The sequence below is a fragment of the Botrytis porri genome (genome assembly GCF_014898465.1).
Source record: "Botrytis porri strain MUCL 3234 chromosome Unknown BPOR_010, whole genome shotgun sequence".
Classification (NCBI taxonomy): Eukaryota; Fungi; Ascomycota; class Leotiomycetes; order Helotiales; family Sclerotiniaceae; genus Botrytis; species Botrytis porri.
The window spans coordinates 1,427,505-1,442,943 of NW_024066084.1; the positions used below are offsets into that span (position 1 = coordinate 1,427,505).

Consider the following 15,439-nt stretch of genomic DNA (forward strand, 5'->3'; position numbering starts at 1 on the left):
CGGAGAAAGCCTAATCGTTATTGAAATATGATCCGATTGTTTGTTTGCTCATTATTTCTCTCATTCGAAGCAAACATGATACGATGGGAGACGAATAGACAAACAGACAAATAGACCAATCAACTAGGAAATGGCCAGATATCTTTAGGACACCTGGAGTTCCGAGATCGACCGGATGAGAGATTCGGTAGGTATACTAAGTTTATGTACTATGTAGTATGTATGTGTGTATAAGGAAATCAATGTCGTGATAGACAAACACTCTAATTATGGAATCATGCCGGTCAATTTTCCTGCGCTCTGCAGTGCTTCTTGCATTTTTCGTGTCGAAGGACAAAAGTATTAGCGGAACTATCTGCTGCTATCTGCTGAGAAAAAAACTGATGATCTTTTTATCATGTGTTCCTGTACTTTTTTAAAAGTCCAAAAGTATTTCAATCAATAACATCACTCCAAATACCCAACATAGAAATAACAGGACATGCTTACACGGTCCGAAATGCCGGGAGAAAAAACTCCATAAACTTACGAGGCGAGTGTGGAGATCTGGGGTAAAAGTCACCAGAAGAAAACCACAACACTATTCCAAACGAGCTTTATATTTACCTACTTTGTGTATTTCGTGCAGTACAACATGTTGATCATTCTGCGCCGTATAACTTCAGAGCGAGTGATTATGAAGAGAGCAAGATTCAAACGCCTTAAATTAATGGATCTTCCGTACCATTGATCAAACGCCATCGACCCCGCGATTCCGATTTCTGGAGAAATACCAGAAGTCTTTTGCTTGGCGTGGATCATCCACTCAATAGCATGGTCGTTTGTGGAAATATGGGAGATACGAAGAAGAACACTTTCGATTCGCTTCCTTCCAACAGACACGGCTGATAATCTCATCATTCTTGCTTTTTCTCATAGACCCCCAAGCTGGTTCTGATAGCGTGAGGCGTAGTTCATGGTCTTAGATATGTCGTGCGTGTGCCATATTCGGGGCATTTCCGAACCCATTCATGTTTCGTGGGTGAATACTACTCTCCGGCACTGTAAACACGAGATGAATGTTTATGACATGAAATTTTCGCAGTGATCTAATTCATGTATTTTGTTTCAATTTCGTCCAACATTGCATGTATATTTGAGTAAGAAATTAAGAAAATCTAATTCGGGAATGAAGAATTATCGAATATCCCCAATAAATCACAATCGATACGGAGCTTCATCAGGTACGAAAGCAAGATGGCCATATGAACGGGATCCTAGTGTTACCATGAATATGATAAAGGATTCAGCTAGCCTAGCTCCTCGCAAACCGCCTTGTACGGCGTGGATACCCATTTCCAATTTTCCCATCATGGGGTAAAGACGGAAAAAGGACCGTTTGGGTAACACGACGGGAGCCGATGCACAGGTTCAGATAAGAAGAAGAAAATCGCGACGACGAAAAGAGCGAAATGTGATGTGTCATCTCGGATCCACGCAGGTGCATTGAGGTTCGGGATTGACGGTTCCAACGATGTCACTTCAACATGTTACCATGTTGTTCGATCGGTGATATGTCTCTGTGGGGGTCTTTTGGGGTAATTCCTACGTGGGAATTTTGAAAATGATAAGCTTCATTTATTGGAAAAGGTGAGATAAGAGTGCGATTGGAGTATTGGCCTACATAAACTTTTATCGTGAGGTCTCGTCAGCAATACCATGCAGAGCCAGAATCACAAACACCAGATGATTTTGAATGGTGTCGGCTATATCAATTCTTTGTATTTGGAGAATCAAAATATGACAGGTAAGAATGATATCTATTTGTTTGCCGAAGTCGAGGAGAGATATACTCAGTGGAGCGATGAAGGCTCCGAAGGATAAGCGAGTCTTGATTTTCCCCCTGATTTGCACCCCAGAAGATCGTGGGGGTTTTTGACACACATAACTGGTTGGTCGTTTGATTGGTACCAAAATGATACTGGAAGTTCACAAAGTACTATTCTTTATAGATCAATGATGAGTTGACATGTTATATTTCTTCAATGTGGCTTGCAAATTTGATACATTGGTTGCATCAGTCATCGAAGCAATATCTCTAATCCTGAAAATCAAGCATGCTGTGCATCTTTCAACATCTAGAACGTTATCTTGTGTTCGCGTCACATATATCTGATTTTGTTATATCTACATCTTATCTTTCATGTGAAGACAGCATATGAAAGCTTTGATTTTTTGAGTTACTGTTTTCATCGGCCGTATTATTCTCTCCGATCTCCGAAGTATGCTTTCTCTGATAGCAGTGGAAAAATAACTTCTAGCTACTAGTTTTTGTATCATGTGGCAGGAATCAAGAAGTGTCGGAGATATCGTGGAAAGATGGTTGATTTTGAGTCCTTTTATGGGCTGTGGCTTGATGAGATATGATCCAAGTGGAAAAAACGGACACTCAACTCCTAGTTTGATGTTTCTCAGAGGATAATAATTTCATAACAGATGCTAGACTGCAGAATCTTACGAGAATACTCGAAATGTTCGTCGCCGAAAATAAATAGTAATCTTCGCTTACTGCACTGCAGTATCATCTGGAGGTTTCATCCCAAGCTTATAGAAATAGTCATTCCAATGTAGCTAGTGTTTCTACATAAAATGAATTCAAGTCAAGGTGGAGATTTGGCTGTGATAATATCTATTGTCTTTGTCTCATGTTCATATCTCAACATTGTTCTGTTCTTATCATAAAGCTGCAAAGGCACGAGTGAGTTGTATTATACGATACTAATTTCGAAATATATTCATAGGGTTTTAAATGAATCCTGTCCATTGAGGTTTTAAATGCAGTTTTAAACTTCAACATCTGGAATCCAATTCGAATATACTTCATTTGGTACATCGAAGGGGAAACATGTGATTTTAACACCATCTCGCCATACACAGAGTTCATTTTTTCCTGAATATCATCTCATTATAGCATAGTCATCTATATCTCACCATATCATCCACCAGTGATCTTATGGACCTAAACAGCCCCTAATAGAGAGGTTCCAACGAGCCCTATAATATAATATGCATTGTCGTTTGGTCTCTTGTTCATAACTTCTCCCTCAAAAATTAATAGTATTGATCGGGCATTTCATATCCCCTTTCAGCCATATACTCACATGGAAGAAGGAATGAAACCATTCGTGTCAAATTGCTTCTTATTGATTCCGTCCTGTAGTATCGATTATTCGTAGTAGGCATCCGTCTTTAGAGTCGATTCCGTTTGCAAATCATCCCAATCGGGTACATACACAATCACAAGCCATCTATAACCTGTTTCTCTGCCTCAACAACCCGTTGCATGATTTTAAGTCTCCAATACTGGAGATTCCACATATTACTTACTATGACACCGAGCGTTTGAAGAATGCATTATGCATACAGCAACCTGTGTAATTGTCCAGTTCTAATTTCATCCAATACTATGAGCTGCAGAGATCCGGGCAATACCACACTAAATTTATTCGCTCTTGAAATATAACTCGACTGTTATATTCCCGGATGATGCTAAGAGCTGCAAATCACAAGTAAAACCAAGACCACCCTGAAAGTTCATAGGTGGCGGCTCAAACTTTTCAATCTCTGCATGCCATGTATATTCTTAGGGATTAAATCTATGTCGATTTTTAATCCCCTATATGCAATAATTATCCTTCAAGCCAATTCAAACCATACCAATAAATTTAAGTTTATATCACAGATCATGCTCATGCCCAAGAGAAAACTTCATGTGTTGTCGTTTCAGAACTTTTCTATTCAATTCGAATCCGAACGCTCCTCAAAGTTCTACAGATTCTGACAGTTAGACTAGAAATTTCTTATTCAATCCGTTTTTCGTGCTTCCTTTTGACACAAGGGACTGCGTGTTTCTGTTTACAGGGGGGTGTGAGCACTCGTACTTTATTCAAGGTGTTTGACTTCTACTAAGTGGTGACTATTCCATGAAAAGTTGCTATGCACGTTTCATCCTCAAGTAACCGAGATATAAATCATATGATCGTTCTATATTGTTGTCTAAAGTATGAAAGTGTATTCAGAGCTTTTTAGTCATAATCTTCTTCTCTCGTCGTTTTCAATATTTCTTGACATGGAGAAGGTGTTGAATGAATTCCTATCATAGGTTTGTTAACTTGGCTATGCTCTATTTATTGTATTAGATAGCAATTTCAAATAATAAGATACAGAAAAGGTAATGTAGTGAGTGGTAGTGATCAATTAGACGGAGGGAGTAGATTGAATGATTATTTTAGGCGTGAGATAATCTTTTGATTTAGTGCTTCCTTTTCCAATCTACACCCTAGAGCTTCTGTAATATATTAAGCTTTATAAGAAGGGGAAAAGTAAATAAAGGCATTGAAACTATATTCGAGAAGGAGAACTCAGGATACTCGTGAGTTAAGAAATTCTGTGTCATACGAGGTGCTCGTTCAATGTTTCATTCTCTCTGCTCTTCCTCAGCTACCGAGAAATCTATCTAAATCAATAATACTATTGGAATTTTTTGCATTATTGTCTGATGTTATAACTGGTATTTATCGAGAATCACCGAAACTATAATTGTAATCAAGATGTTTCTCATGAACGTTCATACTAAAGCTGAAGTTCCTTCTAACTACACAATAGTAGATCATTTAATAAGACATTTATAATCATTACACATTTGTAGTTCTAATAATGGATTTCCCATAGTACTACGGGGAAATACTCCGGGTACCCGGGGTATTAGAACCTCTCCGCGAGACGTTCACTCTTGCCTCTAGAGGTCAAGGTCAACCCAGTCCGTGGACTATTGACTGGATGGAAAAAGCAACAAGCGCATTTATGTCATCATGCGGGTGCCCGAGACAATGAGAGTTGCCAACTATCGAAGCTTGAGGGGACCAAGGTGGGGTGGGTGGAATCTGTCATTTGTTTACCTACAAGTACTAGTCAAGGACAGTGATGAGTTTGCTATCCATAAAATGAGAAAACTTTCAAGTTGAGTGGAAGCGATGGACCCGATACTTGCGCTAGCGATTGTAATCACTGCCTCAATCCTTACATACTATTTCATCTGCATCTCGACACGCACAAACCTCTACCAAAGATGCACCTGCAAAGAGAACCTAATTTCGATCCAGAACTTGTCAGAAGCGACGGAGATTCTGCAAAGATCATCACTTCCCTCTCGAGCTCTACCAAACCAGCGGCTTGTGCGAGTTTTCTCCATCTCCAACGCATTCACAACGACCGATAAAGCTTTCTACCGATCATTTCTCTCAGTTGCCAAATCTCTATTGAAGACATCTAATGAATCAACCTCCACCCTGTCAAAAGTCCTCTCTATCCTCAATAATGAGATCGCTCCCTCTATCACCGAAAATGGAATCACGCCACTCAGTCCACTTATCCAAGTCTTCTGTTTTCGATTCGTGCTCCTCAGATTCTTTCCCCCCGAACACACCAGACCCATGCAAATCCCCATCATCCGCATAACTCAACTCATCAACTCCCTCTGGATATCTTCCAAATGTTCCTGTTTCACCCACCCCTCACAAATCCCAATGCAGGAGTCATTACGTCACGAACTCGATTCGCTATCCCTGTCTACCAACCCCGAGAATGAAAATCCACTCAACATTCTTCTCCCTGCATACGAAACGCTGTGGAGAATTGTCCTTCGTTGTTTCCTCGAAATTTCGTTTCGTCACTCGTCTGATGCTGCGGCTGAATGGAAAGATGTTCTCTCCCGATTTCTGACAAATATGACAGCCGAACAATTTAGCGAACGGGCAGGAAGATGTTCGGCCCGAGACATCGTTTTTGAAGCACTGCGTTTGTATCCACCGACCAAGAGGATTTATCGTCAAAATGAAGACAATGGGATAATGTTTGCGGTGGATGTTGAGTATATACAAAGGACTGAAGAGATATGGGGGATAGATAGGAATGAGTTCAGACCAGAACAATGGAGTGAATTGGAGAGTAAAGGCAACATGGAACACAATGAAGCATGGATGCCTTTTGGAAAAGGTAGTTTTCCGTGTCCAGCATCGAAGGTAGCGCCAATGATGGTTGGAATGTTGGTCGGGTGTTTGATTGACACTTTTGGTAGTGACTGTTGGGTTTTGGAAGGTGAAGGTGTGGAGGACGTGATATCGAGAGGAATACCGTTGGATAATGGAAGGGAGGCGTTTGGGTGTTTATCATTGAGACGAGTTAATGATGAAAAGACTGAGATGTAGGTAAGATGAAAGATGCAATTTTTGGTTCGATAAAGAGGCGCAGGCGCTGAGTTGCATAATACTATTTATATCTCAAGACAAGGAAACATTTCACCTTGCAAGCTTTAGTGATATGACTATATCTTTTCCTCGTCATATTTTTGTTCTTGTCTGAACCCTGGCTATATTTGGGATTCAGAGCTAGTAGAGGCAGTTTTGGACGACATACTATCTTTTTCACAACGTACCAATTTCTCCTTTCTTCTATGCCATTTGAGCTCCAGTAATCTTTACATATTCTTGTAGATAAAAAAACCCTTCATTCACCCGGAGCTGCCTAGTTTTCCATGTTGGAACTATCATTGATATCCTTCACACGAAAAGAGACGTGAAGAAGAGAGGGGGTTGGGTAAATTTGTATATTCATTGCTATGATTTTCTACACACGTACTATCATCTTAGCTTTCTGATGAGAACAACATGTATATCTGTTGAAAATAGCTGTAAGATTATTGTTTAAAACATTCAATGATGATGCCTATCTCCTCAGCAGATGACATCTGACAATTATCATCCCTTGAAGAAATCGTCTTCGAAATAGGTTTGCGATGAACTTGTCAAACAGAACCGCGAGAAGATGCAAATGCAAATGAAATCGCTTGTCATCCCGCGTAAAAGGGGGATCTTCGGTATAGACCCAAGTCTGTCCACCACTCCTCGTCTAGCACTACCAGACCGGAGACCACAGAGTTTGAATACAAGCATGGATCGAAATCCGGGTCACTGAGAGTGACCGTAATTTCTCTCTCTTTCCGAAATTTCGAAAGAGCTATTAGGACACCCACTAGTCCGCGCGAAAAGTTACAAACGTTGACAATTATTCGCCCGACCAGAACTACTTGGGCAAATAGTATCCAGCTTGGTTCTTCAATTCACTTTCACCGGTATAAACATTTATACAGGTGTCTAACCCTCATCAAATCAGACAACGACAATTAACAAATAAATAAACGCGAATGCAACAACACAAAAGATATCGAAAGAGAAGAAACGTGACAATCACGTGAAAGTACCTAACGTCATCGATATCAAAATGCGGGGAGAGATCTTCAGGTCCAGACTCCTCCACCTTAGCATTGACATCACCGACATTAGGCGTACAAAACCAAGAAGATGGGAATTGTTATCGACGATTCAATTTATTATGGGAATCTGCATGTCTTTATTGCTTTCTGCATATGTGATCATAGTTTAATGGCGTGAATACATTTGATGTGCTTTCCTTGCTAGTAGTTTCTCTTTTTCTCTCTCTTTCTCCTAAATATTTCTTACATCTTCTTTTAATAATATTACGTCTTTTGCTCCTACTCTGCAAGAAACAGTCCACAATCATGTCACAAAATGCATTATTACGTATCAGTCGTCCCAAGCACTTTTCGGTGATGACGTCAATGACATTTGCCAATTCATCCCATCGAAGCGTCTGCAGAATTCCATCCCGGAGCATTTTCTCCATAACGCCATATCAAAACCATATGAAGCCCATCTGTAATCCTCGATTCCAAAAATATCCAAATCACTTTTCAACCACTACAACAAAAATGTCTGATACCAACAAGAACTTTCTTTTGAGCAATGTGTTCAATGTCAAGGGCAAGGTAAGTTCCTCTTCTTTATGTTGAATTGTATATGAGACTCACATAAAGCAGGTGGCCCTCGTGACAGGTGGCGGATCAGGAATCGGTTTGATGGCAACTCAAGCACTGGCTGTGAACGGTGCCAAAGTATATATTGTGGGCCGAACCGAAGAAAAGCTTGAGAATGTTGTTAAACACCATGGTCAAAACATCGAGGGTGAAATTATCCCTATTGTTGCAGATGTGACCCGCAAAGATGAGATTGCTCGTGTGGTAAAAGAGATCGAATCCAAGGAGAAATGTCTCTGCATCTTAATCAACAACGCCGGAATCTCTGGAGCTACCCAGCAAACGGAAGCCAAGACTGCGGAGGAAATGAAGAAGAATCTTTTTGATGATGAGAGTTCGACATTCGATGATTGGTGCAATACCTACCGTACCAATGTTCCTCAACTATTCTTTATGACCACAGCTTTTCTTCCTCTACTCCAGAAAGCTTCGGATCACCAATATGGATATTCCGGAACTGTGATTAACATCTCCTCAATCTCCGGCATCGTCCAATCTTCACAACACCATTTCGGATATAACGCCAGCAAAGCTGCAGCTATCCACTTAACAAAGATGCTATCTTCGGAAATTGCTGGCAACGGATTGAAGATCAGAGTCAATAGCATTGCACCAGGTGTATTCCCTAGTGAGATGACAACTGGTGGTGAGAGTGGACAGGATCAGAAGAGTCACATTGAGAAGGAGAAGTATGAGAAAGTTCCCGCCAAAAGACCTGGTAAGGATGAAGATATGGCCGGCGCGATATTGTTTGCGGCTACCAATCAGTATTTGAACGGTCAGACCGTGGCTGTCGATGGTGGATATATCTTGCATGCTGGTGCTTGATGAGCTTATGTGGGTGGTATGTGTACGATAGAGTTATCTGATAATGATGGAATGATGGGTATCGGTACTTGGAATGAATCAATGTAACAAGTTAGCCTCTTTAGTATCTTTCACCATTCTCAAGTGCCCAGGTGAGACACCAATCGCTCCGACAATCTGTAATCTTCCGAGAACTTTGGTCAACAGCATCACTGCATTTAAGGTTGCTCACCACGTGAAACTCTAAGAAAAGTTGGTATAAATTATTACCTGTTGACTCGATTGGTAATCATAGCCTAGAGCTAGCTTAACTTGTAGTCCCGACACTACCGGCATGCACCTCCGACCTCGATGCTGGGCAGATTTTCCTCGACGATCGTGTCATCAGCAAAGAAATCCATCTTGGGATCAAAGAAGCAAACATCGCATAAACTCAACAAGTTAGTATTACACTATCCCTATTTGAGAATAAGATTCTGTAAGTATCATTGGATGCTCCACCATACTCACGCGGGAATAGGAAATAGGAAAATAACCTTATCTCAAAGCGGTTTAGTGCAACACGTACTTTTTGAGTTCACGTGGCTGGATGTCTATTTTAAAGTATATGCTAGCACCTGGGCTGCACACTTTCTAACCAATTGTTTCCCTCATTATTCCTTGCTTTCACATCGTCCGGGTGTGAAATACGTAAAAGCGTCCAAGCTGATTTTCACATGCGGTTGAAAAAGTCATATATCTATTGTGCTTGGTAGATACTGCCAAACTAATCAAAGGTTTGTATTCAGATCTAGCCAAAGATCTGAACCCAGTGCTTGCATCGTCGAGATGGATTTAAATCTAGCTTTCTCAACCTTACCCCTCATCATTCAAGCTTCATCTGAACCCAAGCAAGCTTGTCTGGAGATAAGGAATCGCCGTTTTGATAGAGTGTTTCTGATATGGTGTTTCGGAAAACTGGTACAAACCTGTTGTTGAATGTAGCTTTACTTTTGGTGCTGTTGAGATAATATGTTGGGTCTAGCTTTCGGATGTCGATCCGTCTACCTAAGTAGCTAGAGTCTAGTGTCGGACCCGCTGAACCCGTTGAGTATGAACGGTCCGATTCGGTAGGTAGATTTAGCGCCAATTCCAGTATCCTATGAACTTGGTTCCCCGGCGTTGGCCTCGAAAGCGTAGTGAATATCGGACTTGGACGCAGGAGAATGGCCTTTTTCCAGGGGATGATCGTCCGAAGAAAACAAAGGAAGCTGGTTTCTACTCTACCGGCATTCCAAATGAAATCCGGCAGGGGAATAGGACCCACCATGGAAAGGTGCAATTCATTTAGTTATTCACGACTCTAACAACAAGGCAATGATTGCGATAGATCACAGTAGCCTTGTGCAATTGATCTGGTCGGAGAAAAGCGGCCTGGTTTATACTTTCTTCTGTAGTTGTGTTCAGAGTTCAAAGCCGTAACGTCTTTGAGTTAGAGGGATAAATGCCAATACACTTGGTTAGTACGTATGTGATAGATGTCATCTTTGACGACTAGCGCGTAGTTAGCTGGAACGCAGTGAACAAAGATACGCTCTTCCCCCGGCTCCGGGTCTGTCATACTTGAACATTCCCAAACTTCTCTTTGCACTTCCCAAGCATCGTTCCAAACACCTTCTCATAGAGATGTCGACGTATTACCACGGCGCCCTCAAGGTGGAATGCTTCATCAATCCCCAGTCACAAGCTCGCTGGCATCTTGCATCCCCTGCCTCTGGACTTCACCTTGAATCTACACGGGACGACTCTCCTTTACCACCGCCGTCCTCTGAATCTTCCTGGCTCACTGTCAATAAGAGGGGCAGAGGATATCTTATGTGCCTTGCTTCTGGAAAACAAATCAGATTGAAGCGCAGAAACTTTTGTTTCTCAACTCATCAGAGATTATCCTTCAAGTATACTGCTTCTGAAAAATATCTTGAGGGTCGGGAACTTTCGGGAGAATATATATGGAAATATCAGAAAACGACAATGCAATACTTTTTAACGAAAAAAGGCGAGTTGCGGGTGTACGCTATGATGGCTTTTGATCCGAATTGTTTTCAACGGGGTTTCTGGCAAATTTCACATGTATGACAAGTGTACTGTTGTCACGTCAGAAGAACCCTCTGATAATGCTGAAGGGGAATTGGACACTTTCATCTATTTATCGATTCTTGAGCTGCTTCTTTATCAAGAGAACAAGACTTTGGGGTTCCACGCGGGTGACAAAACAAGAGAAGACGATGTGATGGATTGCGGATGTGTGTGTCACTGCATTCCCGGGAAGTGTACTTGGACCAAGTTCGGGGCGAAAATGAAGGATATGTTCAATGTTACAGTCAGGGAAGTGAATGAAGACGAGAAAAACTTGCACGCTTACTCGTCCTAGGCAATCTTCTAGGGCTACTGCTCCGGCGCAATTTTTTACTTTATAGAGGCAGTCAAGGGCGGGCTTCTTATGGCGCAATGATATGAGAGATGACCATAATGATAAGATAGAATGGACATCTGGTATGCCTGGTTGGGAAATTTTGATGGCTTCCAGCCGCTCATAACGAAGTTAATATAATAAGTTTCACCGTAACTAACAGGACTATCGCCATAAAGATCCAAATCGTGTGATATAAGTGGACTAACTTGTTCAAAAGTTTCAATATAGTACCCATATACTGCAGTTTATCATTAAACCCTGTGTACCAGGTAGCCGCTATGTAGACTGTTGACATGGAATTTGTGTGGAAGGATAAATGAGGTTGCAATGATTGAGAGATCTTTCTCTATTCACACTGTGTCTGATCGGAACAACCGAGAGGAAAAGAGATAATAGAATGAATAGTACTTTAGAAAGTGATAATCGACCGTAATTTTCTTCGATCACAGCCTCACTGCTCATGACCAGTTCGTTGCATAAAGGACATCAAGACAGTGAGAAATCACTGGCCATACTATATAGATGCTTTTTCTTATTTCTAAACAAAGGTAGTATTTGCCCATCCATGATGCAACACTGAGACAGTGCGGCGCTACAATCTGAGTCAGGGTTTACAGCATTACGGACTGCTGTCCGACAACCTGAGCCTTTCAACTTCTGAATTTAATTGTAACATTCAGATGGTCTAAACTTTTGAACTCATCTTGAATATTGAAAGTCACATCTATTATGCCAATCCGAACTACTGAATATCCTGATATTGTCTATATGCTATTCTCTCAGTGAAGTGAAAATTTAACATTGCATAACTTGGTGACCCATTCAAGAATGAACGATTGATGCAGGCGCACTTGCACCATGAAAGTTAGAGACTATGTCAGAAGCATATAGAAGCAACAATTGTAGATTGAGTGTGAAAAGCCTTGAATGATTGTAAGGTATGTATTGAGTACATCAGATGATTTGAATGATGCTTGATATATTCAATACATATCTAGAATTCATGTAATAATCTCAGGCGCGAACGATAACGACCTTTGGAAGCCCCTGTGATACAGCGGCCGCTAGCGCTATTTTAATTCACGACGCGTCTCCCAAGCAACCTTGATAATTGTCGACCGCTCCATTTGGTCTCCATTGAATCTGCCAAAGACATGAATGATTTCCTAGACACGAAGAAAGTCTAAAGTCGCCCTTTCTTGAATATGCCACCACCAGAACCATCAAGTACACGGAAACGCCTTAGATCTCGTATATCAGATGAAGCCGACGAGTTATCCCCTCTACCTGCAAAATCGCAAACATCTGCAGCGAAACGTCAAAAGGTAGATGTGCCTACTTCCAGGCTTGGTGGTATCTCGGGTCGGTTCAAGAAACTGCTCGGATTGAGCGTCAAGAAGGAGATTGGAGATAGTGCAGACGAATTGGGCGAGGATATCTACGACTTCAAGGTTACGGATGACGAGGAAGAGAATACAAATGCATCAGGGAAGACGAATACCAAACCCGTAGCGAGAAGCACCAAGGCGGCAAAGTCTACAGCGAAGGAAGTGGTGCCCCTTGTGAAACGTGGTCGTGGGCGGCCGCCTAAGAATAAAGAATATCTTGAGAAGGCGAAAGCATTATCACGACAAGCTATCCAAAACGAATCTACGAAGAACAAGCAGAATAAAGATATTGAAGCTAGTAATGAAGATGTAGAGCCTGCCGCCGAGAAGTCTACAAAATCATACGGGAGTCAATCGACGCGATCGTCCAATTCAAAAGATGTAATTTCAAAGGCTCCAGGAAAGGCCACTGAAATACCTGGATCCAGCACACCGAAACGTGGCCGGCCGAAGCGGATAATAGATGGTTTGGCAGATTCAAAGGCCGCGATTCCAAAAGGTATCCTAACTCCTAGCAAGTCTAAAAATTCAACAATAAGGAAGAGTGTTGCCTTCGATGAATCTGGTAAGGATAATTTAGAGGGGTTTAAAGATATTCCTGTAAGTAGAATCATTTATGAAGCAAAACCGCTTATCGTCGGACGATGTTGCAGATATAAACGTATGTGTACTAACCAGAACATAGTCTGAGGCGCCCCTCAAGAATCTACAGGGCAAGACTATAACATCCGCGTCACGTTCGATTGATAATGATTATGATGAGGACGATTATGAAGGTGCTGTTTGCGAGATCTGTACGAAACCTGATTCGGTAGCTCCAAACAAGATCTTGTTTTGCGATGGATGCCCGCTCATTGTGCATCAGAAATGTTACAGTGTGCCAAAAATACCCGAAGGTGATTGGTTTTGTAAGAAGTGTCAAAAGGTCAGGGTAGCAGCAGAAGCAGCCAGGGCCGCTGAAAATGATGGTGTAAGCGACTCTGATGACGAAATATCATGTGCTATTTGCGAAGGGTTGGATTCAGAGAAACCGAACGAGATTATTCTATGTGAGAGTTGTGATTATGCCGTCCACCAATCTTGCGGCAATATTCCCAAGAAACCTCGGGGAGAATGGCTTTGTAAAACTTGCATTTCTGATGTAGATCATGATTTACTCGATGGGGAGGCAGATTTGGGTCCAATCTCAAATGAGATTCCTAGCATCGAGGGGTTTGAAACCCATCTAAAAACAATGCAAAGAGCATTGCTGAATCGCCTTGCCGGAGAGAAACGTCTAACAATCCAAGGACATGAAGATGACATGCATAAGGTGCACCAGCTCGTCGAACAAACAGTTTTGGCGGGCGAGGGTAACTCTATGTTGATTATTGGTGCAAGGGGTTCTGGAAAGACTACCGTAAGATCCATTGCGATATTTTAGACGTTAAGCTAATTCATCTGCAGCTGGTTGAAACCGTAATTTCAGATCTTGGAAAAGACCATAGACAAAAATTCCATGTCGTTAGACTTAATGGATTCATCCATACTGACGATCGGCTAGCGTTGCGCGAGATATGGAGACAGCTGGGCAGGGAAATGGAAGTTGAAGATGATTCTACTGGCAAGGTAATGATCTGTGTGGTTTAATATCATGCCTACGTTAACATTTTACACAGATTAATAATTATGCTGATACCCTGGCTTCTCTTCTGGCTTTACTCTCCCATCCATCGGAAATATCAGAAATCGAGACAGATCATGCTGCTAAATCTGTTATTTTCGTGCTGGACGAATTTGACTTATTCACGACACATTCTCGACAAACTTTACTCTATAATCTATTCGACATAGCACAGGCCAGGAAAGCGCCTATTGCTGTACTTGGTCTCACCACCCGTGTGGATGTAGTCGAGAGTCTGGAAAAGAGAGTCAAAAGTCGTTTTAGTCACCGATATGTGCATTTATCATTACCTAGAAGTCTTCCAGCATTTTGGGAAGTATGTAAACAGGGCCTCATTGTTGACAGTGATGATTACGATGACGAGGGATTTGATATCTCGACACCTGGACAAAAGGAGTTCCTAACATTTTGGCAGAACATGATCGAGGTAAGTCCTATATTCTCTGCCATACTCATATAACTAATACTGCCACCAGAAACTTTACAATAACGACAGAAGTTTCAAGCATCATATTCAATCAAATTTTTACCGGTCTAAATCGGTGCCTGCATTTTTTGCCTCCTCTATCCTTCCCATATCAAGTCTTTCAACGCAGAATTTCCCATTGCGTGGCCAATCATTTAATATGGCTAATATGGCGCTGTCAGCCCCGGACTCTAAACTCCACATCCTTCAGGGTTTATCCGAGTTGGAACTCGCTATGCTGATAGCTGCCGCACGACTTGACATTATCCTAGACACGGATACTTGCAATTTCGCAATGGCTTATGACGAGTATAGCTCCTTGACTTCAAGGCATAAGATACAGACATCAAGTACGGGAGTTACAGCTTTAGGAGGTAGTACTAAAGTATGGGGGAGGGATGTCGCTCTGGGGGCATGGGAACGATTAGTAGATTATGATTTGCTTATATCTGCAGCTATTGGTGCGGCACAAGTGGGTGGAATTGCAGGTCGTATGTGGAAAGTAGATATTGCATTGGAGGAAATTCCAGGTAGTGTGGATGGTTTGACTGGGGTTATGCTTAAGTGGTGTAGAGAAATCTGAACTCGGTGTCAACCCATCCATCCAAGACGCCATATTTGCAATTTCGGCATTGGTCAATTTCTGTCGCCATGTGGTGAAATGTAACACGAACGCCCTGTTTGTTAGGGGAAACTTTGGTAAGCTGATCGGTCTGCGGGTGCCGGCGTATTT

The 15,439-nt window shown here is 41.8% G+C and overlaps 4 protein-coding genes across 4 annotated transcripts; all 4 read left to right on the top strand.

The window, feature by feature from the left end:
* Window positions 1–5,564: 5,564 nt before the first annotated feature.
* Window positions 5,565–6,245, top strand: EAF01_007859 (uncharacterized protein; the record flags this gene model as incomplete). The annotated part of the gene is made up of 1 exon (XM_038916115.1): window positions 5,565–6,245. One exon carries the CDS (start codon window positions 5,565–5,567, stop codon window positions 6,243–6,245), a length of 681 nt encoding a protein of 226 aa, XP_038768586.1.
* Window positions 6,246–7,379: 1,134 nt separating this feature from the next.
* On the top strand, window positions 7,380–8,927 carry EAF01_007860 (uncharacterized protein). Its single transcript, XM_038916116.1, has 2 exons — window positions 7,380–7,882; window positions 7,934–8,927. The coding sequence occupies exons 1-2, from the start codon at window positions 7,616–7,618 to the stop codon at window positions 8,756–8,758; spliced, it is 1,092 nt and encodes a 363-aa protein (XP_038768587.1). The 5' UTR covers window positions 7,380–7,615; the 3' UTR covers window positions 8,759–8,927.
* Window positions 8,928–10,402: 1,475 nt separating this feature from the next.
* EAF01_007861 (uncharacterized protein) lies at window positions 10,403–10,852 on the top strand (the record flags this gene model as incomplete). The annotated part of the gene is made up of 1 exon (XM_038916117.1): window positions 10,403–10,852. The coding sequence occupies one exon, from the start codon at window positions 10,403–10,405 to the stop codon at window positions 10,850–10,852; it is 450 nt and encodes a 149-aa protein (XP_038768588.1).
* A 1,542-nt stretch (window positions 10,853–12,394) lies between these two features.
* Window positions 12,395–15,289, top strand: EAF01_007862 (uncharacterized protein; the record flags this gene model as incomplete). The annotated part of the gene is made up of 5 exons (XM_038916118.1): window positions 12,395–13,177; window positions 13,263–13,976; window positions 14,024–14,185; window positions 14,236–14,667; window positions 14,717–15,289. 5 exons carry the CDS (start codon window positions 12,395–12,397, stop codon window positions 15,287–15,289), a joined length of 2,664 nt encoding a protein of 887 aa, XP_038768589.1.
* Between the last annotated feature and the right edge of the window lie 150 nt (window positions 15,290–15,439).